The sequence below is a fragment of the Letharia columbiana genome (assembly GCF_014066305.1).
Source record: "Letharia columbiana isolate WasteWater2 chromosome Unknown Sc0000013_s0, whole genome shotgun sequence".
Classification (NCBI taxonomy): domain Eukaryota; kingdom Fungi; phylum Ascomycota; class Lecanoromycetes; order Lecanorales; family Parmeliaceae; genus Letharia; species Letharia columbiana.
The window spans coordinates 313089-339535 of record NW_023501052.1 but is presented as its reverse complement, the minus strand read 5'-3'; the positions used below and the strand labels follow the sequence as shown (position 1 = coordinate 339535).

The 26447-nt window shown below is 49.6% G+C and overlaps 9 protein-coding genes across 9 annotated transcripts; 4 read left to right on the top strand and 5 right to left on the bottom strand.

Annotated features, from left to right (window-relative positions):
* Nucleotides 1-1099: 1099 nt before the first annotated feature.
* On the bottom strand, nucleotides 1100-2196 carry HO173_005042 (uncharacterized protein; the record flags this gene model as incomplete). Its single annotated transcript, XM_037306960.1, has 3 exons — nucleotides 1100-1604; nucleotides 1697-2079; nucleotides 2131-2196. The coding sequence occupies 3 exons, from the start codon at nucleotides 2194-2196 to the stop codon at nucleotides 1100-1102; spliced, it is 954 nt and encodes a 317-aa protein (XP_037166084.1).
* A 53-nt stretch (nucleotides 2197-2249) lies between these two features.
* Nucleotides 2250-3119, bottom strand: HO173_005041 (uncharacterized protein; the record flags this gene model as incomplete). The annotated part of the gene is made up of 2 exons (XM_037306959.1): nucleotides 2250-2313; nucleotides 2926-3119. 2 exons carry the CDS (start codon nucleotides 3117-3119, stop codon nucleotides 2250-2252), a joined length of 258 nt encoding a protein of 85 aa, XP_037166083.1.
* A 1022-nt stretch (nucleotides 3120-4141) lies between these two features.
* Nucleotides 4142-5852, top strand: HO173_005040 (uncharacterized protein; the record flags this gene model as incomplete). The annotated part of the gene is made up of 5 exons (XM_037306958.1): nucleotides 4142-4154; nucleotides 4206-4658; nucleotides 4790-5170; nucleotides 5226-5246; nucleotides 5299-5852. The coding sequence occupies 5 exons, from the start codon at nucleotides 4142-4144 to the stop codon at nucleotides 5850-5852; spliced, it is 1422 nt and encodes a 473-aa protein (XP_037166082.1).
* Nucleotides 5853-6369: 517 nt separating this feature from the next.
* Nucleotides 6370-6924, top strand: HO173_005039 (uncharacterized protein; the record flags this gene model as incomplete). Its single annotated transcript, XM_037306957.1, has 2 exons — nucleotides 6370-6414; nucleotides 6520-6924. 2 exons carry the CDS (start codon nucleotides 6370-6372, stop codon nucleotides 6922-6924), a joined length of 450 nt encoding a protein of 149 aa, XP_037166081.1.
* Nucleotides 6925-11940: 5016 nt separating this feature from the next.
* Nucleotides 11941-13733, top strand: HO173_005038 (uncharacterized protein; the record flags this gene model as incomplete). Its single annotated transcript, XM_037306956.1, has 2 exons — nucleotides 11941-12177; nucleotides 12237-13733. The coding sequence occupies 2 exons, from the start codon at nucleotides 11941-11943 to the stop codon at nucleotides 13731-13733; spliced, it is 1734 nt and encodes a 577-aa protein (XP_037166080.1).
* A 6215-nt stretch (nucleotides 13734-19948) lies between these two features.
* On the bottom strand, nucleotides 19949-20882 carry HO173_005037 (uncharacterized protein; the record flags this gene model as incomplete). The annotated part of the gene is made up of 5 exons (XM_037306955.1): nucleotides 19949-20041; nucleotides 20093-20259; nucleotides 20312-20657; nucleotides 20741-20766; nucleotides 20825-20882. The coding sequence occupies 5 exons, from the start codon at nucleotides 20880-20882 to the stop codon at nucleotides 19949-19951; spliced, it is 690 nt and encodes a 229-aa protein (XP_037166079.1).
* Nucleotides 20883-21520: 638 nt separating this feature from the next.
* On the bottom strand, nucleotides 21521-22624 carry HO173_005036 (uncharacterized protein; the record flags this gene model as incomplete). Its single annotated transcript, XM_037306954.1, has 2 exons — nucleotides 21521-21692; nucleotides 21741-22624. 2 exons carry the CDS (start codon nucleotides 22622-22624, stop codon nucleotides 21521-21523), a joined length of 1056 nt encoding a protein of 351 aa, XP_037166078.1.
* A 620-nt stretch (nucleotides 22625-23244) lies between these two features.
* On the bottom strand, nucleotides 23245-23463 carry HO173_005035 (uncharacterized protein; the record flags this gene model as incomplete). The annotated part of the gene is made up of 2 exons (XM_037306953.1): nucleotides 23245-23252; nucleotides 23304-23463. The coding sequence occupies 2 exons, from the start codon at nucleotides 23461-23463 to the stop codon at nucleotides 23245-23247; spliced, it is 168 nt and encodes a 55-aa protein (XP_037166077.1).
* Nucleotides 23464-23730: 267 nt separating this feature from the next.
* On the top strand, nucleotides 23731-25482 carry HO173_005034 (uncharacterized protein; the record flags this gene model as incomplete). The annotated part of the gene is made up of 3 exons (XM_037306952.1): nucleotides 23731-23871; nucleotides 23942-24096; nucleotides 24144-25482. 3 exons carry the CDS (start codon nucleotides 23731-23733, stop codon nucleotides 25480-25482), a joined length of 1635 nt encoding a protein of 544 aa, XP_037166076.1.
* Nucleotides 25483-26447: the final 965 nt, after the last annotated feature.

Here is a 26447-nt window from a genome sequence, read left to right as displayed (position 1 = left end):
TCGTGGTTTGTGCGCGTGAGGGATGAATCCTCGCCTCTCCTGTTGGTACGTATGTATGCAAGCAGAGAAGGAGGAAGGAGGGAAGATGGATGGAATGGATGATGGATGATGGATGATGAAAGCGACGCCAACCCGCACGCCTACTTCACGATGGATTATTCTTTGGTAAGTATGATGTCTGAAGGAAGGAAGGAAGGAATAAAAAGGGACAAGCTCGAGATGCGAGAGGTTGTGACGGTCCGTACGTAAAGCCGGTGATGTGATGGGACGGGATGGGATGGGATAGGGAGAGAGCTGCTGCGCACCATTTTGCCGTGTTCGCGTTTGGTGACGTGGTTGGGGAGCTTGCCGTCGATGATATTCTTTTGTCGTTCTACATGAAGGAGAAGCCGGGAAGGAAGGGCCTTGATTTCTGGCTCGTTGTACTGGAGATGCGGGCGCAGGGGGCGGGCAGTAGAGCGGGGTTTGAGGTGGGAGAAGATGGTTGAGGGTTGTGGGGGGGGGTTGGTGTGGCTGATGGTGGGTTTGCAGGTGGGGGGGTTGAGGGTGGGGTTTCGCTTCGGGGTTGAGTTGCTGGTTGAGGAGGAGGAGGAGGAGTGCGATGGGTAAGGTATGGGCGCAGGAGCGAGATTTGGAGTCATGGTTTGGCGGGGATTTGGGGATGGTGGTTTGCGGGTCGCGATAGATCTGGAGACGGAGTCCGGGGGAAGGGCGAGGAAGGATGTCATTTTGGTGATTTGGGAAGGAAGTTGTGATTCGTGGCGCGGTGGAGACTTGAATTGGGAGTAGATGGCGAGAGGAAGGGAAGAAAGAGATTAATCTTGCGATCTCTGAGTCATTGTTTGAGCGAATATTGCAACGTCTCTTTCTTTTTGCGCGTAGTTTCCTTGCAATTATACTCATTCCTGAGCCATGTAATCCTGTCAATTTACATATAAAATGTGACTCAATTCATTGTTCCAAAGACGTAGGGGGCTAGACCAGTAGAGAGTAGAGGGTGAGTATGCTCGGAGAGGGGATGCGGGAGAGGGAGGCCACAACAATCTCCCACAACAGGACGTGTTCCGCATAATACATTTGCTTCAATTTCAGAACTCAATCACCGATAGAACTGCTCGACTGTTGTCGTGACACCTATCGCATATGCTTCTCGAGGCGCATCGACCGCCTTCTCACAGGGAATCTCCGGTCCAACATTATCAAGCCTGCAATTCTCGTCTCTTCGCTCGTGTGCGTCGCGTCCACCTGAAATACCGGTGGTGACGAGAGGAGGTGGAAATGCAACACCCGACACAGTGCCGCTGTACTGGAGCTCTACGTCGCTGCTTGCGAGGAGATCACGTTCTTCCCAAATCACCGGTCGCGTTCGACGAGAGCTGTCCTTTAGCCTGCCGTCGCTGGAGTGGACGTTGATGTACGTGCTCTGCCTGCGGTTGTGGCGAGGGTGTATCAAAGCTGCAAGTGGGGGTATGCAAACGCAGATCAGACCAGTTGTGATCTCTGCTGCTCCCCACAGAAGAATCTCGGGTTGATTGTATGTTACATCTGGACTTTTGCTCGTCCTGATGCGGACGACCAAGCCTACTATGCTAAATGCAGGGGCCCTATGAATTATTAGAGACAGCTAGAAAACCCGCGATTGTTTTCCAATTCATATCCAATGGGAAAGTCCGTTGACAATATTCGGGTCACTTACAGAAAGCCAAAGGTAAAGAGCAGAACCACTCCCACCTTTCTCTTCACACTCGTATTGAGGGTCCAGGAGACTTTGACAGGGATCAACAATAAAAGTATGTCCGTCAGGGTGTTGAAGGCTCCGCTGGCATTGAGTAGGTTGGAAATACTGACACACGTTCCCGGCCTTCTCTTGTCCCATATCCTTGCCCGTGGCGTACACTCAAAAATCTTGGCAATAGTGATTGCGACATAGAAAAGGGATAAAATCACGATGAAAAGCCGGATGGCTCGATCAAAGTGACTATTCTTCTGAGGTGAGAATGTCCTGCGATACAGAAGCAGAATTGAGACTTTCGTGCAGCCGATGGCTGGCCCGTAGATAATCGATGCTATGTTGAACAACTGTATATGGCATTAGCAGATGATGGTCTCACATACGCGCCCGAGACCCACTCGAACGGCTCCGCGCGCTTGCGCTTTCGTTAAGTCCCACTCATGCACACCCCCATGATTTTTCATCACGGCGGTGTTCAAGGCGCAATAAGAAGCCAAGAGAGCCTAGAGCCCCTTTTTTAGCCGCACTGATCGGATTCCGAGATGCGCGTGCAAGGCTCACCCATGATAAACAGCACATATCTAGGTCCATCAGTTTAATCGCACAGCCATGGCGTTGAGGAAGCACCCACAATCTTCAGATATCCATTGTCGCTTCATCCACAGTCTGACATAGCTTCGAAGGAAAAGAACAGTCGTGGTGGTAATGAGACAGACCAAGACACAGACGAGATTCCACTTCTCAAGCGACTTTGGGTTTACAAAGTTAGAAACCTGCCCCCATGGAGGCGGAAGCGCGACGACTTGATCGGCAGATGACGCCATCCCAGACCAGATACAACGAAGAAGCAGTCCCTGCGGTAGTGGGCACACTAAGGGAAGGCGGGCTTTTATGCCTACAACAGTGGAGTCAAATATGCAGAGAAAGACTTGCTCCTTATAAGTGAGGGAATTATTGTCCCATCAACGCTGTCCGCCGGAATCCATGCTAGACTTCAGCTAATGCTACGAGTATTTGCAAGCGGTAGGAGCCGAATTACAAGCTTCAAGGGGCGCAGAAGAAACACGATTCAGTGGCTTCAGATTGTCCAATTGCAACTTCGCAAGTCGTGATTACCTGCAGCAGCCAGAACTTGTTCACATGGCTCTGCTTACATGTAGATCCTGGAATTTTGTCCACGGGGTCGTGCTTACATTTGGCATCTGGTGCCTTCGCCAGCTGCTTCGGAAGATGATTTAGAGTCCTGCGAAGCGATTCCGGAGAGAGGAAAGGGCTGTACTCGGGGCAGCGATGCTTCAAAGGCGACATGCAAAAGATCCAAGTTGTTGAGATCGCAAAGATTATGGAAACTATTCGCGTGTTGCCCAGATCGGTCCTCGTGGCCCATACATCACGTGTGTCAGCCTGCATATGCAGTCAGCATGATTACTCAATCAATGCGGCCAGCCTGGCTCTGCGGTCAGCATTGTTTCAAGTTTCTGATTGGCACGAGTAAAAGTAGGAGGGACATGGGCAATGCACAGTTACGGAGCAAAGCAACCCCACCAAGGCACAGCATTTGAGGCAGATAACTGGTCACTTTTTGGCTCCTTGGAGGTAGTGGTGAAGAGGCTCATAAGTACTATACACACAGGTATAAATTGATAGAAAGACGTCGTGGTAGAGTTCTGGACGAGTAGTAGCGTGGTTAAGGTACCTAAGTGGTGAGGCTACGGTACGGTCAGAGCCGTTTAGTGGTTTCGCTTCGGACCGCTGTGGACACTGGACATGATTTCGGTCAGGGATGACTTTTTGCCGGAAGCTCCAGTGGTTGAGTGACCACCCTAGTTTTAGGGCCAGCACCGCGTATTACGGCTGTACTTGCCCCGAGTACATAAGGTAAGGTACCTCAAGTAGTCACAGGGATGGAGGGGACATGCAAGCATTAACTAGGTCTCGCATCATTGCATCGGTGATGCCACCGACATTAGCGTTGTGAGGTCTGCAAGGCTAAGGTACTTAATTGAAGGATGCCATGAAACAATATAACAATTCAATTTGCAGCTTTCTTCCTGTACGAGCACCAATAGGCAGTAGCACACGCCTCACCAATTCAAACGCCATTGCCCAATCCTTGTTCTTTTTCGAGCAAGGTAGAAGGTCTTACGCTCCTCAGACTCTTTTCCCTATGCGAGAATTCACGCACACGTACGATAAGCACCTTTTCCCCTGTGAAGGGAATGGCGACAGATTCTAAAAACCAATAATACTTTACCGCGTGGCTTCCAACACGTTTCCTGCCAATTTCAAAGTCATCACACCACCGTAGGAGCCAAGTCTCTTTTACTGTTACCGAGACTATATTTTAGGAAGAAAAACCCACCAGCTGAAAGTGCCATCCGTCGTGTCCAGGAACACAGTCAACTCGAGATGGAGGTCGAAAGTAAGTACGTAAGACCTACTCAGCGCTTCAACAAGCCGACAGAATCAACAGAGCCAAGCCACAGCCCAGACATTACCTCCAGAGCTTCAGCCAGCAGCGCGGAGAAGGCACCTGCCACACTACAAGGCCCATCTACCATTGACGAGAAAGCTCTACTCAGAAAGATAGACATACGCGTAATACCTATCCTCTTCATCATCTACCTCGCCGCCTTTCTAGACCGCGTGAATATCGCCAACGCCCTCACGCTCCGTCTACCGAAAGACCTGCACCTCAAAGGCAACGAGTCCAATGTCGCCCTCACCATCTTCTTCGTTCCCTATGTTCTCTTCGAGGTTCCTTCCAACATTCTGATGAAAAGGTTCAAACCTCATGTCTGGCTGTCAGGGTGCATACTGGCTTTTGGCATCGTGATGCTATGTCAAGGCTTCGTGCAGAGCTACAGTGGACTTCTTGCGACAAGGTTCTTTCTAGGTCTCGCTGAGGCTGGAGTGTTTCCGGGCTGTAAGTTGCCCTTCTACCACCGTCGTCGAGTCATGCGTCCGCATTCTGGAGTAGCGTGACCTTCGCCATGTGTCTACTTTTACAAAACAATGATTCTTGTTCTTGGTACCAACACTGACTGGGGAGCACAGGTTTCTACTTGATCAGCTTCTGGTACAAACGCGAAGAATCCCAGCGACGTTTCACGGTGTTTTGGAGCTCTGTTCTGTTTGCCAGCATGTTTGGAGGTCTACTTGCCAGTGCTATCGCCAACATGCAGGGTGTCCGCGGCTACAGCAGTTGGCGATGGATATTCATACTTGAGGGTATAGCGACAATCATCATCGGCATTGGTGCGTACTTCCTGGTCGCCGACTTTCCGGCCGACGCCAGCTGGTTGAGTGCTGAAGAAAAGGAATTTGTCATCGCAAGGACTGGGACGGACGAGGGAGCCGCGCCTCCTATCACGGTCCGTCAGATCGTGTCATTCTTTGGAAATGTTAAGAACATCATCGGTGGCTTCATGTACTTTGGTATGTGTTGTATCTGAAGTCGTATATATGGATCTTAGTTAACACTCCCCTGCAGCCGTCATCGTCCCTATATACTGTGCGTTCTGCACCCTTCTGCTTGAAATTGACGAACTGACACCGCAAATCAGCCTACTCCTATTTTGCTCCGACAATAGTCAAGACGCTTGGCTACTCGACCGTGGAAACCCAATTGCATACGGTCCCACCAGCTGCCGCTGCGCTAGCCCTCTGCCTCCTTTCAGCGTACCTGTCCGACCGCCTCCGCCTCCGTTTTCCATTCATCTTCTTCGGCTTCTTGCTCACCATAGTAGGCCTCGCAATCCTACTGACAACCCACGGGGGTTTCCATCTGCGATACCTAGGCATCTGTTTCGTCGCAATGGGCTGCTTCTCCGCCGGTCCTATAATCGTCTGCTGGTACGTCATGAACCTGAACGGACACATGGAAAGAAGCATTGGCAGCGCGTGGATGATTGGTTTCGGGAATACGGGCGGGTTTGTGGCAACTTTCTGCTTCCTAGCGAAAGACGCTCCCTTTTACCACATAGGTTATTCCATATGTATGGGAGCGACCTGCATCGGAGCGCTGGCTGTTGTACTGTATGCAGGGTTGGTCATCTTGGAGAACAACGCCGCGCGGAAACGAGATGGAAAAGAACACGCGAACAAGATGTACCTGTAGTTTTCAGTGGAGAAGCGCGAGCTGATGGTGACTACGTTCCAAGTGTTTTAACATTCAAACGAGGATTTCGGTAGCGATTGGCGTCCAATGAAAATGGGCAAGCCTTGAGCCACCAAAGTGTTACCAATCAATAAACCTACCTTACTTAAAGCCTTGGTTTAGGACAAATGCTCGTGGGGACCTTGCATGTTTGAGTCGAAGGCCAGCTCATAAACAAACGACAAAAGCAATCTCCGTCAACAAGTACGTATATAGGGCGCCCCAAAGAATCATATCTCAAGTTTCTGGTCATGCATAACTTTTCCGGGAATCATAAACAAGAAGCATCCCTATGAGACAGCGTGAAGCCTCGTCAATCTGTGCTGAGGAAGTTTGCAGAAAGATACCTGAGGCAAGAACGACCTTCTTGATGCCCAATCCATCCCATGACAGATATACGCGAAGGATATCTCCGTTGCACCGCTGAGTTTTGCTATTAAAGCTTTTGTCTTGATCGTTTACATCGAGCACTTTGGAAATGCTTGGCGATGGGGAAATGTACAATGACGCTGGATGGCCATTTGTAAGTTAGCCGACCGGTCACGTGTACCTCAGATTCCTCTCCCTTTCCCTCTTCTCTCCTTACCTCCCCCCCTGTCTTACCGACACGACCCATGCCTTCGTCCAGCCCTTCATATCCCACCTCCACGGTCAGAATAGCATCCTCCTTCGAAGGAAGCCAATACACGTCCAGCAACTAGCGATCATGACACGCTTCCTTGACCTCCCTGAAGAGCTAATCCTTGGAGTCATTACTTTCATACCACTAGAAGACCTGGAGAACTTCGCACAGACTTGCCCGCGAATTCACTCTGTGGCAGGCTCGGCCCTGGAGAAGCACTGGCTACTCATCCGCCATTATTCTACCTTGGAAAATGAGGGGGCCGTACGATCTCGAAGATACTCAAAGAGGTACTCGTCAATCCTGAGATGGGCCGGTACATCAGGAACGTCAGCCTTGGCTACGCAGGAGGCAACCAGAGGAACTTCAACCCCAAATACGGTGCAGAAGACCTTGAGCTTTTTGTCGTAGCAAGCATGAACAGCGAAGTCCTATCGCCATGTAGTCAGACCCCGCTTGCATGCTACAAAAGCTGTAGGCAACGAGAACGTCCTGCAGGCTATTCTCCTTCTCCTACTACCAAACCTAAGGAGTCTAAGGTTTCCACGGGTGTCCAACGACGGGGACCGTTGTTGGACCAGCCACATGATTAGCTACCGAACTCATGTCACGTAGCACGCCAACTCTCACTAAATCCTCGACCATCTGCATCCGTCTCGGCGGCATATGTTTCCATATAGATGAGGCAAAGTCGTATTCTAATTTGGCGTCGGTGAAATCGCTCAGCACGCGGAGAGTTTCCTGCGAGGATCGAAATCGTGCTTCCCTCTCATCGACTCCAAACTCAAACACCACCAATCTAAAGCTTTGGCAATGTCAAGTCCCCACTAAGCCTCTCCACGACTTTCTCCTTGGGTTTACTTCTCTGCAGACCTTCGCCTACTCGCGTGATTTACCGAAGCACCTGGCCGACAGATTCGATGTGTTTCTGATCCGGAGTGCCTTACTGCAAAGGCAAAGAAAACCTTGCGAAAGCTTGCCATCTTTGCTAATCATCGACGGTCATCAGTCACGGGCACACTTCGATCATTCGATGTCCTCGAAGAAGTCTGCACGGACTGGGGATTGCTCTTGTCAGACAGTTGGCCTGAGCCACGGCTCGCAGTGTCACCCCCGAGTTCGCTTCGGAAATTGAGATTCCATGATGAGCTCCGTCGTGACGCATTGTACTACAGCGACCTATTAAGCAGCGCAGTGCGAGCACAGAAACGGGGCACGCACGTTCAACCGCAACCGCATGAAGATCTGGCACAGTTCGAGTGAGAGCTTCAACTTTAGGAGTTGACAATCACATCTAGGGCGGCCCCTTTTGCTAGTCAATGGTGAATGGGTGACCTACAAGACGTCAAAGGATCCGATGATTGATACCGGGACTGCGAGAAGGTTGGCATAACCCTGCATCGTTGCGTAATGAGTACGGAGACGCCGACCAACAAGTTGCGAAAGAGACCGGGGCAGATGAAGAAGATCGCGGACGCTCACGATAATCCTGAAATCACTGGAGACAGGGACAGTGTGACATGACTCCTACTTGGATGAAGCAGTGCTGACAGCGGATTCTGCCAATAGGGCATGATCAGCACAAAGCGAGGAGGGCGGCTTTGAATCACTTTTTCTCCGTGGCGAGCGTCAGGGGACTACAGCCGATCATTGTGGAGAGAGTTCATGCTCTGATTCAGAGACTCGGGGCTTCAAAAACGTAAAGGGTGATGCTGGTGTAATCAAAGCGAATTATGCATTTGCTACCTTCGCCAACAGTAAGCTTTAATTTCTAGAAATTTCTCAGAATCTGACAGTTGAGGCCATCTTTTCCAACCCGCTCTCTTGTTTGCAAAGGGAAGTAGATGGTGTTTTGGAATTAACTTGGCATCCCGCGGAGATGAAGATTTATGTGGGTGCTATCTTCCCGACGTTCAAATTGGGAGCAGTGAGGATGGAAGGGCGTTGAGGGCGTCTTGGAGTTGTTTGGGACGGGGCGGGAGGATGTGGAGGTTGTAGGAGATGGATTGGTGCCATTGGCCAGGGAAGAGTCGCTGGGTGTGAGACTGAAGGTCAGGAGCCGAGGTAGGTCGTGCTATCTGGCATGGAGCAAGGAGATGAAGCAAAAGGGTCCAAGTTCCAACGAGAGTGGTTTCCGTCAAGCTCTGCTCCTCGTTCCAGACGCAACTTAGCCATGTTCTAAATTTTGTGACTGAGCACAATCTAAGAGAATTAACACCGTGTCGATGATTTAGGCCTGTCATGTTCACGATGTCGAACTACATATTGGAATCTGAGTTCTGATTTAGAAACACGCGAACGGCATCTCGCAGACCGATTTTGCAGGCAGAGTTCAACGGGTAGGACTTCGCCAGGCTTAAGTAACAGATTCAGCCCAAAGCTGCCCGACGGTGCCGGCACTTTTCACAATCCCATAAAAATCATCAACAAAAGGAATCTTCAGGCTTGCGTACCAGCACCTTTCTTGCTTCCTGGGACGTCGAAGTATGGCGAGGTCAGTGAGCTTTGCTTGTAAATACACTCGAAGGCCTCAGAGCGTATTCAAGCGGTAGCAGTGAATTTCGGTGAGATGGCCATTCCCTCAAAGACGTAGCGGCTCAAGGGAAACTCCTTGCCATGACACAAAGGTCCGTCTTTTCCTCACCTCCTGTTACCAAGGTGAGAGATATGCGAGCGAGAGTTTTTCTCGGCTACCTTGTCTGGACAAGTGTCAAGTGCATCGACAACAATGTACATCTCCTCAGAGACCTCTCTAGCGATGACTGAGAGCAATCGTTTGAGTCGATCAATATTTAGCTTTTCATGCCCGCGATCACAAACTTGTCACGATTCTCGGAAGTTTATTGGTACCTTCTAGGCTTGACTGACCAGCTGAGCTAGACTTGTAGATAAGAAGTTCGAGACTTTCCGCTTCTTTTCGATGATGAAAGTGAATTAGAAATATACGCAGGCTGAGTCGTGAACGACAACTCTCTACTCTGTGATATTTTCAATGGTTGTTGAGCTCAAGCTATTCTTACCACAACGAGCCTCCAGTAGCGAGCACGAGTGTTCTCACTGGCTGCGTCTTGGGCATACTCAGATTCTTCAATGAAGATGTATCAACCTGTGACATGTAACTAAACGATGGAGTTTGGAGCCTCCACCAAGAATTATTAGCTGACTCTCTGTGAACCACTTGCAGGTCTCCGATTGATGTTTGCGACGACGCCGGTTTTGATCATCAGAAGAATTATGCTCAAATAGCGACTTGGAGAGTATAGCCCACAATGGTGCTTTCTAATTCGCCGAAAGGAAGGTCTTTAAGCTCATCACACAGAATTCAAGCTGTCTAAAGACTTACTACAGTAAGATTACGAGTATGTAAAAATACTCAGAGATGACTCGCGGAACGATAGACCGTTGAACACTACAAACACAGATAACCCAGCACAATCAGGGTCGTAACCAAGAAGCAGGATGCAGAGCGGGATTCGCCAGTGTTTGCGATCCATGAAACGTAGCTTTCGAAAGGCTTGATCAATGAACCGAGCGATTTCTCAACAGCGTGAACACTCCGCACCTCCGATCGACGCCCAGTGCTGACCCAAACTTGTACTTATGCCTCTCAATTGCGTTGACGAAACAATCGACATCTCGCTTCTTGAGTAAATACTTCAAAGCTCTCCAGCCGACTCATTTCCTCGAACCCCGATTCTCGTCGCTCAGAAGCCCGGATTGATGCAGGAAAAGATCCAAAGATTGGATGTAACAGTAACTTTAGCGGCTTGGCGATGGATGAGACGCTCCGACCCAGAATCTCATGTAGCGTGCGCAGCTCGTCGGAGAGACGCTCTATGTCCTACTTGGCATGTTTGACGCTGATCGAGCTGCGGCAGATATCCGCACGATAGCTTTGCTACTGGCTGCGGCGCCTGACGAACCTCCCATCATTGATAGAGTGGCCGTAAAGTATAAGAAAAGATCTTCAGTTTAGTTTCAATCAGATGTCGTTTCGACCGACGCCATTGATTGTAATTTCCTAAACCTCCACGACGAGATGCCATGCTAGGTCGTAAAGCGTTCGACCGCATTTGGACGTAACAGGCAGGGAGGTAGGAGTGAGTGAGGGAACGGATGAGGAAGGAGCAACGAGGCTGCGTTTGCTTGGGTCCCGCTAGTCCCACCGAAGCTAGCACAGTTATCCTTTTGCATGAAAAGATGTCATCTTACAGCAACGTTAAAGCGATGACGACCCGGACTTCCCTTTTTCGTGGTGTCGCATACGAAGGTTGGGGGCCGTCGTGGGCTGCAAGCCAGTACCGCGCCAAAAGCACTACTGACAGATCCTGCACACCGTCAACAAGTGCCGTTCATGCACACCGAAGTAGCTAGAGAAATCAACTCAGAGCTCAGTCCTGGGTTTTTATCTCCTGCGGCCAGATTGTAGCATTTGGAGTTGGACTTTTTGGCGAGATCGTGGTTGTTGCAAATCTGAAGAAGACGGATCAGAAGGAATTGATTCCTCTTCGGTGGTAGGGAATTCTCTGAAGTCGTCCTGATAGCAATGACATGGGTTCGGTCTAGGCGGTCAGTGTGGTACTGGGTAGCGACTACAGCAAAAAAAGCGGTGCTTGATACAAGATGAGGTGCATCTTTGAGTCTCGAGGGCTACGCTTGGTTTGTGAAACTCAGATCATCGATCGAATGCATACTGTAAAGTTCGTATCATTGGGTGGTCTGTTGATTCGGAAAGTGAGGTATCTGAGAGAGACCGAATGCTCTGATGCAGAATGGGTTGGCCGAGGACCCAGCTGCATTCCCTTTACAACTCATGGATCATTATTGGTAGACGCAGGTCTAGTGATAACATGAGGCATTTTCAGGCAATCTTATGGCCTTACTATGATAAGTCCTACCTTGACCGCTCTTTCATCAGGCACAATGCTGAAGGATTGAGGATTGCGTTTATCAGCCAATCGCAGCTCGCTGCGCGGCAAATCCAGCCAGCGCCACAACATGAATTGTACAAACTGACAAAGCAGTGAACTCTTGACAAACCCAAAGGCCGAAGCAGAGCCTCGACTGACACACTACCAACGGAATCCTTCCTCGCATTACGAAACGTATCAATCGATTGGGTGGACGTGCACATGATGCCAAGCTTAACCCGCAAACCAACGTGGCTTTGCATATCAAGCGCGGCCTGCCCCAATGCACGAAAGCCTGCAACGTCGGGCGTCGCAATGGCGAACTACGCGTTCGACATGGATCAGCCTAGATAATAGAAAATGCCCCTCATTGAAAGACTAGGCTTTGGATCGGGGCTTCAGCCTCGTCTTGTTGTCGTTTCCGTTGCCCACCCTCTGCTGTACTCTCCGTCCAGATTTCAGCCGTGCATATTGACAATCCCATTTGCGGATAATGAACGGATTTTTTCAACCCTGTATGGAAGTCTTTGAAGACTATAAACGGCGATTGGAAAAAAGATTTCCGCGACGACTGGAGGAATCTGAGGGCGAAATTGAGTCTCTGCGAATACGATTATTCCACAGCCTCAAGGAAGCCAAGAAGTATGACGGGGCGGAAAAGCTCTATCATGAGACAGTCAAGAAGTATGACGACGCTAAGAACCTCTCCCATGTGACAGTGACGGGCAGGGACCCTACCAAAAGCGAAGATACAGTGATTCTGGACCTCAAACACTCTTTTGCAGGAATGTTGATCGAGCTAAAAAGTTTCAGGAGGCCGAGCCCATTTCTAGAGCAGTGTGGGAGAAAAGGAAACAGTGCCCAGGTCCGCCGTCGGAAGTTTCCAAGGAGAGCCACCGCCAGCTATGCTCCGTTTTATGCGCTGTAGGACGACACAGGGATGCAGAGAACATGCACAGAGACATCTATCAGAGCGGAACGATGGACGCGTGGGCGTTGGAGAATGGAGACGAGGTGTGCCAGAGACGGAGAGAACAGGGAGAGTTTAGAAGGGCAAAGGAAATGCAGGATGAGGTGTGGAAGGAAAGGCTGAAGCAACACGGCCCCAGAGACGACTTAACCATCCGAAGTGGTCTGCGTCTCATCGGATTCCTTGACGAACTCGTCACCATCATCGACCAAGAAGGCGGTACTGATGCTGAGAGAAGATTTAATATCAGTCACAAACAAGCCTTCAAGTGTGAGATTGAAGTGATACTTCGAACCATCTGGGACTCGCGACTACACCTAGAGCCAACCATTGATATCCTCGATGCTGGACACCAGTTGGGCGTCATTCTTTCCTCTCAGAGTAAGTTTGCAGACGCCGAAGCGATCTTCATGCCTGTGTGGGAGGGCAGGAAGCGACAACTAGGGGAAAGAGCCGGAAGCACCATGTCTACTGGCAGTTTGCTTGGTAAGGCTTTATATCGACAGGGAACACGGGAAACCTATCTTAGGGCCGTCGATATCTTTCAAGGCATATGGCTTGTAAGGCAGACCGTGATGAAGAACGGTGACGCTGAGACAGTTGCAAGCGGAGAAGATCTTGCCCAGGCTTACCGCTCACTGGGGGACTGGCCAAATGCCGAACGCGCCTATAGATGGATTATACACCACAAAGAGCAGAGGCCTGGTTGTCCGACGCGGGAGATTGAGGATGCTCGCTGGAACCTAGGCCAGACACTCTATAAGCAAGGAATGGACAAAGACCGTGAGGCGGTCAGAGTTCTTGGCACGTTATACCATCAATGGCATGCGAGCTCCCCAAATTCCAACGAGACACTACAGTGCGGTCAGATGCTAGGTCAGTCGCTCTCAACTCAGAACGGAAGGATTGACGACGCTTTGGACATCGCTCTAGATGTATTCAACAGGAGAGGTGCCTCAGCAGAGAGCGGCGTAGCTTATCTGGATAGCGGCCGCCTGTACGGCTCGTTGTTGCTTGGGGTTGGGAACTTTGCAGAGGCCGAGAGAATCCTGGAAGTCGTGTGGGGATACCAAGCCGTGGGAAACGAAGAACAGGAAATGCGGTTTAAGTGCGGCCAACTCTATGGCCAGGCCTTAGCTAAGAAAAACAAGTATCCCGATGCGAAAAAGATCCTAGAGGCAGTAGCCGAAGCTCAAGGAGGAATCTCTACTGGGATTCTTGACATCGCGGAGACTCGCCGGCTCATCGAAGACGTGAACCGGCAGAGAAAAGAAAAGGAGAGAGAGAAGCGGAGCAATGGTCGGCGGAGGGGCTTCTTGTATCGAGCAAGGCAGCAGTAATGCAGCCGTGTTCGTCAGCAGTTGGCAGGTGGCATCCACTAGCCTGCACCACATGGAAATTTGGGTGTTGAGTTACAGGCTTCGAATCGTTGAAAGTATCTGTAGACATTTTGCGCTTGCTACCTTGGAGTTTTCTGAGATGATCCAGGCAGGATTGGGGTGGAGGGGATGTGGCTCGGTCAGCCAGTCCGGCGGCTTCCGGAGCTCCGATTTGACGCAGTCAGTTTCGTGTTACCAATTTTCATCTCAGGCTCTGTGGTTTCGGTTCATAGATCTTTTGAGTTCTGGTGGTTTCGTTTGTCCCCCTACCCGTTGTTGACAGTGGTCTCTTGTGGCGGGATGTTCTGGAGCGTCTCGGTTTTATTGTATACCAAAAGCACGCGGCGAGCTGCCTTCATCTAGATCAACGCGTCTCAGGTGAAGGTGCTTCTAGATGCTTTGAGGAGAAGTGAGATCGTGGAGACAAAGAGTAGGCTGCCTATCCACACCTCGGCTCCCAAATTGGGCCTTACTTCGTACGCCTTCCCTCGAGACGCTCCAACCAGCATCTTGTCCTTGAGTTTATGTCACATTGGATACAACGTGTTGTAAAGTAAAAGCTGCGAATGACTTGCGTCGATATAAAGTAGGGCAAAGTTCAAGCTGCAAACTGGTGTCAGTTACCGTCTTGGTACCCGACCCGGTAGCGGGTAACAATTCGGCAGGGCTGAAGCTAGTATATGCTGAAATTATTAGTAGTAATAAATACTTCAATATTACACCTTCTTTACTAAAGACATATATATACCAAATATTAATATCATGTATATAAGAGAATTATCTTAAACACGCAAAAATCGCTAAACTAAAAAAAAAAAATTAATCCCCGATGAGGTGTTAGTATATGCTGAGCATACTCGTTTTACCCGAACGAAGCGCATATACTTAGGATCTAGTCACCCCTGCCAACTTTTTTTCACCTCTGTCGAATTGTAAGCCTACCCAGTAGCGCGATACCTCAGAACAACATTATAATATAGATTCGGCAGACCGCTCCCAGTGTATTAAGAGCCCGGAGGGTTTGCCATCCATCTCAGCTGCAGCCACAGCCCATGCGTCGAAATGAGGAAGGAATTCATTCAACATTGAATGGGTGTGAGGCCGAATTTCTCATACAATAAACTCCCGTGACGGCGCAGCTCGTTGCGGTTGTGCGAAATGTGGCTCGGACTATTCCATGTATAGCCCTGGAGGTGAAATGTAAAGAAGGAAGGCAAAGTCGCTACACATCCTAGATTGCCTGGTGAAGAAGAGCTGTCGGATGGATACGTTGAAAAGGAGGCCGGTGAACAGGGCAGGGGCTACATTGAACTGAGTATTTCCCCACAAAGCGTCTCTAGCTATATGTCACAACTGGGGCATTGATATGCTATCAAGAAACAATACATGCTGACTCCTCCCACCATCAAGTCTAGTGGGAGGAGCTACCATATCTTGATGCCAAGCTCACTAAGTACTCTACCTAGCGCGTAGTTGAGGTTGCTGACCAAGGTCCAAGTGATGAAAGGGATGCAGACAAGGCCCCCTCCTTGTCAAATCAGAGCTCTGCATCTCAAATAAACCAGCGGGTTTCGTGACCATCTCCACTTTTCCTCTCACCTGGAAGGACGAGATACCAGTTGAAGACGCAGAGGAAGGAATATCAACCCCAATACCGTTTTGATAACAGAGTTCCGCCATGCTCTATGAGACTCTGGAGAGTTACTTGCGGTTCCTCGCCGCTAGCAGAAAGTATTCCACCGCATCAGTACTCACCTGGATTGCTACTGGACTCACCATCAGTTACGCTAGCTGGTATTCTCTGGACCTCTGAACTCGCCTTTATCTGGAAGCCATTTGAGCCAAAACCACTGCCGTACTGGGTTCCTTGTAATTAGAGTCTCCTTCACATCCATACGAGTGACCAGACTCCCGGCCGACTACAGAAATTGGCGAATGTATCTTTGTTCATGGCGTGCTCTCGGGCAATTTATAACAGGTTATGCGAGATGGTTTTCCAACGACCGAGATGCATGGTTCACTCATGGAAGGTAGGTTTGTTTGAATAAAATACAATAGATCCATGAAACATACTCAAAGGATCTTGTAGAGTAACATAACTTGTTTGCTGATTAGAGAACACTTCAACAACGATCCTTGCGCAATAACGATTGCTGGCAACAAGCTGTACATGGTGACCTATAGAACGACTCTCCGAATACTGCGACCATATCGTTCGATCTCTTTATTCGAGGCTTCCATTGATCCTTTGGGATGTCTCTGAAGGGCGGGGATATCATGTGGGAAGTCCCATTGGCGCATGAAAAGCATCTAGACCCAACAAAAGGCAAACACCTGATCCAGCGTTCAGTAGACTTTCATAGGCTTCAGCTATGTCCTGGACCGCATCTGGAGAATCTGAATAGAAAAACCCTCACGAAAATCGAGCATGGAACACATTGGAGCACCGTCCCAAAGTCGTCCATCCTGTCGTCCACACCGAAAGAGATCGTTGTCTCACTCTACAAGTGGTGCGGAGAAGCTTTAGTGGATGCCTCAACGCGTATCTTCTATGGGGATGCACTCTTTGATACTGAGCCCACGGGGATCCATGACTTCCTTGAGTTCAACGAACATAGTTGGATGCTCCTTTACCAGTATCCTTCTTTCCTTGCCAAGGCGATGTCTGCTCCGCAAGAGAGAGTTCTTCAAATCATATGACCGTTATGTTTTACTGCCGCCGGAGAGGAGACAGGATACGGCGTACTACACACGAGCCCTGGAGGCCGAGCAGATTCCAGCCGGTACGTCCAGTCGGGACAGAGCTGCCGGAGTCCAAACCTCCCACTTCGCGTAAGCAGTCCTCGCAGGCATCAGATGTTTTTGGCAAGAACCAGGGTTGCAGTAGTTTCCTAGAATAAGCCAAAGATAGGGATTATTTCTCCGATATCGGGTGACAATATCACTGGGTCGATCAAGTCTAGAAAGAAAGACTCACTGAGTTGAGGGGAATGCATCTCGAAGTGGGCTGTCCATACCAGGACCGAATGTAACAGCAATCGCATTGTACACTAGATTTGGAGATGACATTTGACATTTTTTGCAAATACTTTTGACGTTAAGATCACCTATATTGTGTCAATTGTGGTCTTCGAAAGTGAGTTGCAAACCAGAACTAACTATGAAAGCAAAACCTGGGAAATGTTGTCAGCCCTTTTTGGCATTGCTACAAGCTTTGGCCCGGGTGCTGGAGCAGCTTTCACTATTGACTTGACTTGACTGACTTGGAGATGGTGTTTTCGGATGCATGCGGTTCATTTACACTTTGTTTGACCGTTTCAGCCGATTCCTTCTACTGTAACTTATCAATTGGGAGTGTCATCTTCTCCACGTTGCCTGCCGCTTTCAAAATCAAGGGTGCAAATGCTTCATCGAGGTCTCTTCGTCTCAAGGCGGAGATGATAGATGTGGATGTTGTCGGTGCAATCTGTCTTAAGGGGAGCAGTGTGCTCTCTCGCGTTGGCTCACCAGCCGGGTAGAAACAGCTTTCCTTGGGAATTTGGGAAGATCATTGGTCTTCTCGTTGGTTCCACCGTCGTTGTCGTCTTTTCAGCATCCTCCAGTGCTTTCTTGGCTACAGAGGTAGGATAACACTTTAGATGCTATATCAACGGTCTGTCCTCATGGCATGCCTCTTTGAGTTCTTCCCTCTTATCATGGGACATTATTTGCTGATTCCACACCGTAGGCTCACAGCGATTCCAGGTTCCCCTCATCATAATTTGCGGAGTCACTGCGTCCATGGGTAATGGTCGGTTGACCCTGATCAACATCAATACACCGACAGTGCAATGGGCTGCCTATCTCCTTACCAGCGGTCTTGGAACAGGGAGTGGGGCTCAACTACCCTATACTGCTCTTCAGGTCTCACTTGAGTAAGTCTCAGAATCCAAAGTCGCTCGATACTTCTCAGAATCAAAAATTTAACATCCGTATGGTCAGGATGACTTACCAGTCGGGAATAGTAGTCTCTCCTCTCAAGTCCAACGATAATATCAGTGGCAATGCTCACAGGAATTTTATTAGCTCTGGTGGCGATTTTCCAACAGCTCGGAGGGTATAATGAAGAATCCAAACTCCACATGTAACTTCATATCGGCATACTAATAGTAAGTGTCATAGCCGTTCCTACTGGCGAAAGCGGTCCTGTTGGCGAGATCATACTTGTCAAAGCATTATTGAAAGAAGTGCATCATCGTCCCTGTATAGTATCAGCTCAAGCGTCATAAAAGCAGGTTTGACGAACTTTCGCACTTTAAACGATGATGCCTCGGTTCTGCATGCAATCCAGGCAGCGTACGCCAAACCAGTCACCTCCACTGTATAACTTGCTGTGGCCGCCGCCTGTGTGCCCCTCTCTTATGCCATGTTCATGGAGTGGAAAAGTGTGGAGCCAGATATTGTACCAAAAGAGGAGGACGGGGACGCTGTTGTGGCACCTGAGAAGGAAGCATGATATTTGGTCCAGAGTGTAGAGATCAGAGTATCGCATAGACTGGCTTTGGGTAGAACTCATGGGTTCCTATCGAACACTAAAAGAACTCTCTCTCTCGCAAGTCGTCACAGCTCAACAAGTCCACATGTAATAAAGATTGTAGTGCCGCGATGATCATCGCATGCATCTCTAAACTCTTGTGACAGGGGATTTCCTGTCTGAAGACACTGGTTTCAATATGCTAATATTCAATAGGATTTAGAGTAACTAGCTATGGATTTGGAGAACTTTCGATTATTCCATGAGGTCCATGCTGATAGGGAGATACGCAATTCGGGCAAAAATTCGTCAGCCACATGCTGGTGCTGCGCCAAGACCCATATAAGTTTGGCGACATCAAAATGCCGATCCGGAAGGACCTCGTCCAGGCATTCTGACCTCGCATCCAGGGTACAGGCACAGAAGTGCGGACTGTATGGACGAAAATGGCGTCCTTGAGCCAGCGAGATCCGATTAATTACGAAAAAGGTTAAAAAAACCCCCCTTACGATCTTCCAACGACACAGCCGTAGCCGGGCATCATACGAAAATTTGGCAGCATATCGGATTCGCAAGGGTGAGAAAGGCGAGCCGAGGCTGTGATCGAATTGCTGGGCATAAAAGCTTGGGGACATGGCGGCGCGGTCCATTCTGCGAATAATCGACCGATAGACAGCAAAAGGACGAACAGCCGAAGATGGGAGCAGAAGGGCGGTCAATGATGGTTGCCACCTTGGGTGCATGTACATTGGCGAATGAGGCTGAGTGAGGGATTTGGGGCGACCAATTAGGAGAATGGCGCAAAATTGGGAGGGAGAGAAGAGTAGGAGACTTTTCGAATGCTGATGTGAGGACAGTGTTCACTCTTGTAAAGAAGGCGTAGCACGTCACCCCGGAATCTAGGGACCTTCTGATTGCTTTTGTGCCCTGAGTATTTGCTTTTTCCGTTCTCTAGGGAGGATATTAGTCGTAGCTGTGGCAACTGTGTGAGTATTGTATTGCGTTGAGGTCAAAATTGGCACACTGCAAGGTTGCAATAGTGCAACAAAGATAATCATCAAAGTCGACAACTACGAGAGACAAAAGCGGGAAACTGTGTGAGCTTCATGATCTCAATCCCCATGATGTTCCATGTTTGAAGAGACACAGCCCTGACTATCATGGCACAACGAGGGCAGGGTGCCTTTGGATACGATCATAAAATCCTTTCATAATCTCATTTATGTTGTATGGATGACCCTTGAGAAATTCGCGGCCAAATGAGGCTAGCATCCAGAGCAATGATCCGGATGCTGTTCATGTCAAGGGGAATTTCGCGATTCTCAGCTTCAGAAAGCTTGACGAAGCCAGTACCAAAATGTTGGAGCCCCCTCTGATCAGTCGCAGAGCATGTGGCTGAATGATAAGATTTGACTCAATTGACAAATGAGTAGTATACGCGACACACTGAAGTCATGCATATCGTATTTCACGTGCATCCAAACACTTCTCTTAGACACCAATATTTCTGTTAACACCTTTGCAATGCCCGATTCTTCACGTGTCGAACGCCAAAGTAAACAGCCCTGGCTGCCAGCCGATGTTTACAACAATAAATTCCGTGCATAAGTGTATCAACCTAAGTCCCAATTTTTTCGAATCCCTGCCAAGCCAAATGAGAGACTCAATCACTAGGAAAAGATATAGGGACATCATCAGAGGAATTGGTGAGGGATAGGTAGGCGGTCCAGGCGATGCCAACGGTAGAGACAAACGGCTGTGCCCCATGTCAGTAAAATGTATGAACAGGCTAGACGGAGTGACTTACAATTTGAAACTGCAAAGGAATGACCCTGAAATTGAGGATCTGGACTGCAGGCCAGAGCAAAAAATTCGCCTTCAGTGAGGGAAGGTACACCTCTTGGAATTTTCGTGTTACGGCTCGTCGGCCACCACCCTCGGTGACAGTCATGAACGTGAAGAAGGCTGCTAGACCTGTTTTTTTATTAAACCTGGACTATCGTTGCGGATCCGTTCCATGACCTACCAATAGGCGCAAATATCAGTTGGTCAAAGCATACCCTTTGCAGCGCTGGCATGGTAGCACTCTGTTTCGTGATTGGAAACGCTCTTGAGAGGAACGCGAACCATTGGAACTGCACAGGCGACATGATGAAACCGTAGGACATGAACCTTGTCAATCTCTCGAAGTCAAATTGTGGTGGCCCAAGAGTCCTGTGTGGTATGATGTCGGTAACGTAAGGACTCTTCTCATCATAGTCAGGCATTTCAATCCCATCTGATATATCCTTTCCTGGAGCGAGATTTCGCCGCGATTTTGCACGAACTGCTGTGAGGGATTGAGCCACTGTGTCTGCTATCCCTCCCAGGACCTGTATGACACCCGAACTTCAGCATGAGTTTCCAAGAGTGCCCGTCCTCACATAGAGCCTAGTAGGGCGAAGTGTAGACATACGGCATTTGTGATCATGATGGTAAGGACTGTCCATGACTGTCAGCTGCTACTATTCGCAAGGCTTGCCGCCAGAGACCGAAATACCTGGCTTGTCCGCGTAGTAGGAGTTGAATTTGGCTATGAGCCTTGAGACGATGACCATCTCGATTATGAATATGAGTGCGTGCAGTAGAGGCTAATAATAGTGTTCTATGTTAACAGTGTTCTGAGGTTCAACGACGCAGATGTTGCACACAGTCTGAAGTTGATTTCGTAAAGGTCATGACGCCGAGGGAAGGAACGCACCACTCGACCGTAGATGTATCTGCTATTAAGAATGTCAAGCACTCTCCGTCTCGATGATGCAATCATCTTGGTATGTAGTATTGCAATACGAAGCTCCGGTTTGGAGTGGTGGGGAGGATTGAAGTATTTCAGGCTTCAAACAACCGGGCGGAGCTGCAGGTGTATATCCGGTCCAAGCGTCGAGCTGTTGCAGGTGTGTGAGATATCAGTTGAAGCTCGGACGCGTATTAGGAATAAAGAAGCATTCGCTGGATGAGTAAAGGAAGTCGCAAACATGGGGTCACTGTGGCCTGTGCCTCGCTCAACTCTGCCGCAGCACTCCATCCCCGCTAGCGTCATCGAGCGCCGGCAGAGGCGCGTGGGCTTTTGGGTACAATGGCGAATACTCTGCTATATGGAAGAATGTTTGTCCCACTTTAGTACTAATCGAGTCTACACTATTATCATGATTGACCTATCAAAGCTAGAACGATAGTCCACGGTGAAGTCGCTTCATCATTGAGCATCGTCAGCCTGCGCTTCCGCCACGACATCAGGCAGGTCTCGAACGTCTATAAAGTCGTTCGATATCACATCAACGACTCGGACGGCTTCAATTTGAAGATGGCCAAGGGCTAGTGGGAGAAACTTGAGCTCCGTATGAAGACAAGAGTCAGGACTAAGTGGTCTGTGAAAAGTCAGGATTGTAAGCTTTCAAAGACTGCTTCCGACTTACCCAACCCTAACATCAGTGCTCATACTTATCAGCTGCGATGCCTCATGTTCAGAATTCCTCTGCATAGCATATAATAAATTCTCATCAATTACAGCATTAGCGAAGTTACCATCCTTGCGACCCCTCACAGACGAAGAAGATGATTTCGATGAATGCGTCCCAGTAAGCCCCTTCCTCCGACTCGGAATGACCATTAAAACCAGCTGGCGAGGTTTGCTTGAGCGATTTAGGACCAGGACATCCCAAGAAAAGAGCTCTCCCACGCGCACAGTTTTTGGGGCTGTGAAAGCTATTGATACGCCAAAGTCAGTAACAGAGCCCGCGCGCTGCCGCTGTTCATTTGACCCGGATTCAGACGACGCCCCACCTTCCCGAGCGGATGCAAGGAAACCGTTTCCATCCGCTGTGAAAGACGTCCTCTGAAGGCTGCTTGGTCTGTTTTGTCTTTGCATCGACTGACCTGGAGCACCGTAAAGAGGATTCAAAGCAGTTGAGAAATCTATCCCCGTCTTCCACCGCATTTCAATGCTAGGTCGACATGTCTCAGAAACGAGCACTGTAGCGTGGACTGTGATGAGCACCGTCTTTGCTGAGCTTTGATTGGAAGCATCTGGGGCTGGCTCACTCGGCGTAAGGCGGAACAAGAAAGTCGGATTGTCCTTTGGTCTACATGCGAGGGGCAATAGAGGAGCAAGGGCTTTCCCCATATCCTCTGCAGAGCCTTCAGACAATTGCATATTGACATGAGTAATGGCTATGTCGTCATTCGAGAACGCTCCCGTTTCAACGTCAAGAGACGCAGTAATAGAAGGTCTTCCAGCTGTACCGTTGGATTTCGAATACCGCACTCGGCTTGAGATCGCAGGAAGACCTCGAAAGGCCATCTGTGTACCCACTCTCAGACTTCCATCGTTGATGTATCCCTCGTGAGTCCTAGGACTGATACCATATAACCTAGATGCTGCGAGCCTCGGTACTACTCCATTCAGTGCTGGATCACCTTTCAAAGATTCTAGTAGATTGATCGAGCCCGGAACGCCGCTTGGGAGTAACGGATCCTTGAAGTTTTCACTAACACCCTCCTTGTCAAGCCTTAGGGTCGCTGAAAGCCGGAAAAAGACCGTTGGGGAGTGGAGCCGTATTCTGGGCCGACCTGAGAAAACATTAGAACCGTATACTTGGGTCTCGAGCGGTCTCTGTTACCCACTTAATAAAGCTCTTGTTGTCCATATTGCAAGTATAGTACGAGTGGGATCGTGATCTTCCTCTTCCTGTACGACAATGAAAGGGTCTTCCGAAGTATCAATGCTGCCGGACCATAGGGTGTCTTCGGTCCTCGACGGGGAGGTCTCTCTTGGTGCATCATGACCACCAGGGGATCTCAATGGGGAGCCTCGTGCTTGTATGTCCAAATTTACAGCCAGCCGGGTTAGATAGGATTTGAGTGTTGCCTCATCCTGATATGGTGTTCGGAGGATAATGTAAATCCGTAGCGATTCATCTATCACGTACCTGGTAATGAGTAAGACGATGGAGCTTAAGAGAATGCCGGAGGGCACCCACCAAAGTACAGAAAAGACCTCCGCTCTATGGACGATATTGAGATGGCTCCATCTCGGCCTTCGTCATTTACAAAAAGCTCTTCGAAATCGAGCTCAGTAGCTTGAGGTACTAGGACGTCAAATTTGGAGCTTGCAATGAAGTCTTTGACCTGCCCTGACATGACTTGATATCACGCATCCATTGGGCACGGACAGATCAGGCTCTCTACTCAAATGGATCTCACAACATTCATTGTTGTCATAGTATTGGTCTACCTCCAGAGTGAAATCGACATGCTTGCCGGCAAGTCCCGCAGAGCCTCATTCGGACAGGAAGAAATTGACTTCCGACTTCAACGGCTCTTGTACCTCCTATCAACATCAATATTCACCACTTAGTATTGCCGAGTCCTTTTGACCCGGAGGGCAGGACCTGTAAAGTGTCGAACATGAATGGCATCAACGGTATTGCGGCTCCTCCTGGCCTGTGGTCCGAAGCCCGCAATGCTGAAGGTCGTGTCTACTATTACAACACCGTGACCAAGGCGACGCAATGGACGAAGCCGGCAGATTTGATGACCCCAGCTGAGGTGAGCCGGAGGGATTTCTTTTGCCAGAGGGTTCTCTCCTCCTTTCGCGCTTGAAGCTGACATCGTATAGCGAGCTCTAGCAAATCAGCCATGGAAAGAATACACTGCGGAAGGGGGAAGGAAATATTGGTACAATACCGAATCGAAGCAGAGCTCATGGGAGATTCCAGAAGTATACAAAGATGCTCTCGCCCAGACCGCTCCTACTCCGAAACTGTCAATGCCGTAAGTAGGCCTTCACAACAGTGATGGGCCAGGCTAACGTCACACAGAGCTCCTCAGTTCGTCGCTGGTGGTACATCTTCCTTTTCTTCGTATCCTCAGCAGCGCGATAGAGACGATTACGGTGAGCGCGCTGGGCCGGATAGACAGATAGGCTACGGACAAACAGATCTCAATGGTTCAAAGGGGCCAACTTTGGCAGCACAAAATGAACCAGAGTATTCGACGTTTGAGGAAGCTGAAGCCGCATTTATAAAACTCCTTCGAAGAGCAAATGTACAGCCAGACTGGACGTGGGAGCAGACTATGCGAGCAACCATCAAAGACCCCCAATATCGTGCCCTAAAGGATCCCAAAGACCGCAAGGCGGCGTTCGAGAAATACGCAGTCGAAGTCCGAATGCAGGAGAAAGATCGTGCGAAAGAGAGGTTGGCCAAGCTGCGCGCAGACTTCGGTACTATGCTGCGGAGTCATCCAGAGATCAAGCACTACACTCGATGGAAGACGGCGCGTCCAATCATTGAGGGTGAGACAATCTTCAGGTCCACAAACGATGATACTGAGCGACGGCAGCTTTTTGAGGAATACATAATCGAGCTCAAGAAGGGTAACATCGAACGGGAGGCTATTACGCGGAAATCTGCCATGGACGAGCTTGTAGGGTTGCTAAAGGCACTCAATTTGGAGCCGTACACAAGATGGTCTGAAGCGCAGGAGGTCATTGAGTCCAATGAGACATTCCAAGCTGACGTTAAGTTCAAGACCCTTAGCAAGTCGGACATTTTGACAGCTTTCGAGAACCACATCAAGGCTCTTGAACGTACCTTCAACGACGAGCGCCAGCGTGAGAAGAACTCGAAACAGAGAAGGGAGCGTCAGAACAGAGACCGTTATCTGGATCTGCTTCTAGAGCTCAAGGCAGCCGGGAAGATCAAGGCAGGGACGAAATGGATGGAAATCCTCCCACAAGTCCATGAGGATCCTAGGTATGTAGCTATGCTGGGTCAACCCGGATCAACCCCCCTAGATCTCTTCTGGGACATGGTCGAAGAAGAAGAGCGAGCCCTCCGCTCAATACGAAACGATGTCTACGATGTCCTCGAAGACAAGCGTTACGAAATCACTCCTAAAACCACTTCCCAAGACTTCCTGGATGTTATGTCTACAGACCGCCGTACTACTACCATTTCTCCGGATACTCTCAATCTCATCTTCAATCGTCTCCTCGAAAAGGTCTTACGACGCACCGAAGACGACAAACATGCCTCCGAGCGGCAACAGCGCCGCCTCATCGATGCCCTTCGATCCAGAATCAAACACCTCGACAAACCCGTAATCACCTCTAGCACAAACTGGGACTCCATTCGCCCACCACATTTCCCACTTTGATGAGTTTAAAGCTCTAGAAACTGACGACCTCCGCCGTCAAGCCTTCGACAAAGTCCTCCGCCGTCTCAAAGAGAAAGAAGACGATCTCGAAAATGAGCGCCGTAGCCACAAACATGACCGCTCACGTACTCGGGATCATCGTGACCGGGATCTTCGCAATGGCCATATCTCTTCGCATCGTCATGGCCCTTTGATAGATAGACATGACCGCCGCCGTGGCAGCCGGACCCCTGAAGTTGACGCTTACGAAGCCGAGCGTCGTAAAGCGACGGCTGACCGCGAGCGACAATACCAGAAACATGGCCCCACAGGGCTTTCCCCTCCACCCCGTTCCCGAGAGCGCGAAAGCGTTTCTAGTCGTCCTCCGCGTATAAGCCATTACGACCGCGAACGACGGGATAGAGAAGAAGAGCGTGAGCGACTTTACCGTACGCGAGGTGACCCCAGGGGCAGCAGGGACGAATTAGATTACGGGGCCGGTGTTAGCGGTGCGGGTGGTAGGAGGAGGAGGGATAGCGAGGCGAGTGGAGAGAGTGCGAGGAAGCGGGTGAAGAGGGAGGAAGGGAGAAGAAGTACGAGGAGGGAGAAGACGCCGGAGCCTATAGTGCCAGTGAAGGAGGAACCCGCGGTGCATTCGGGGAGTGAGGAGGGGGAGATGGTTGAGGAGGAGTAATTCGGAGAGGGAGATTAGATTGGTTGGGGATCATTTATCACTTGTTTTATTACTACACTACTGGCGAGCGCTCAGACACAGGACCAGGCATATCACGCAAGCAGGCAGAGTTCGAGCAGTAATAATTGCGCCCTCTTGTGCATTTCGCCTTATCTGCCTATTTCCCTGGAGCTTTCCACCACCACATGGGCAAGTTGTCTTGGTCGTCAGCACTAGGCGTGCACCAAACCATGAGTCTCAATCTCATGTATCATTTTCGTTAAAAATCCACCATGTAGACGGCAGTCCCCTA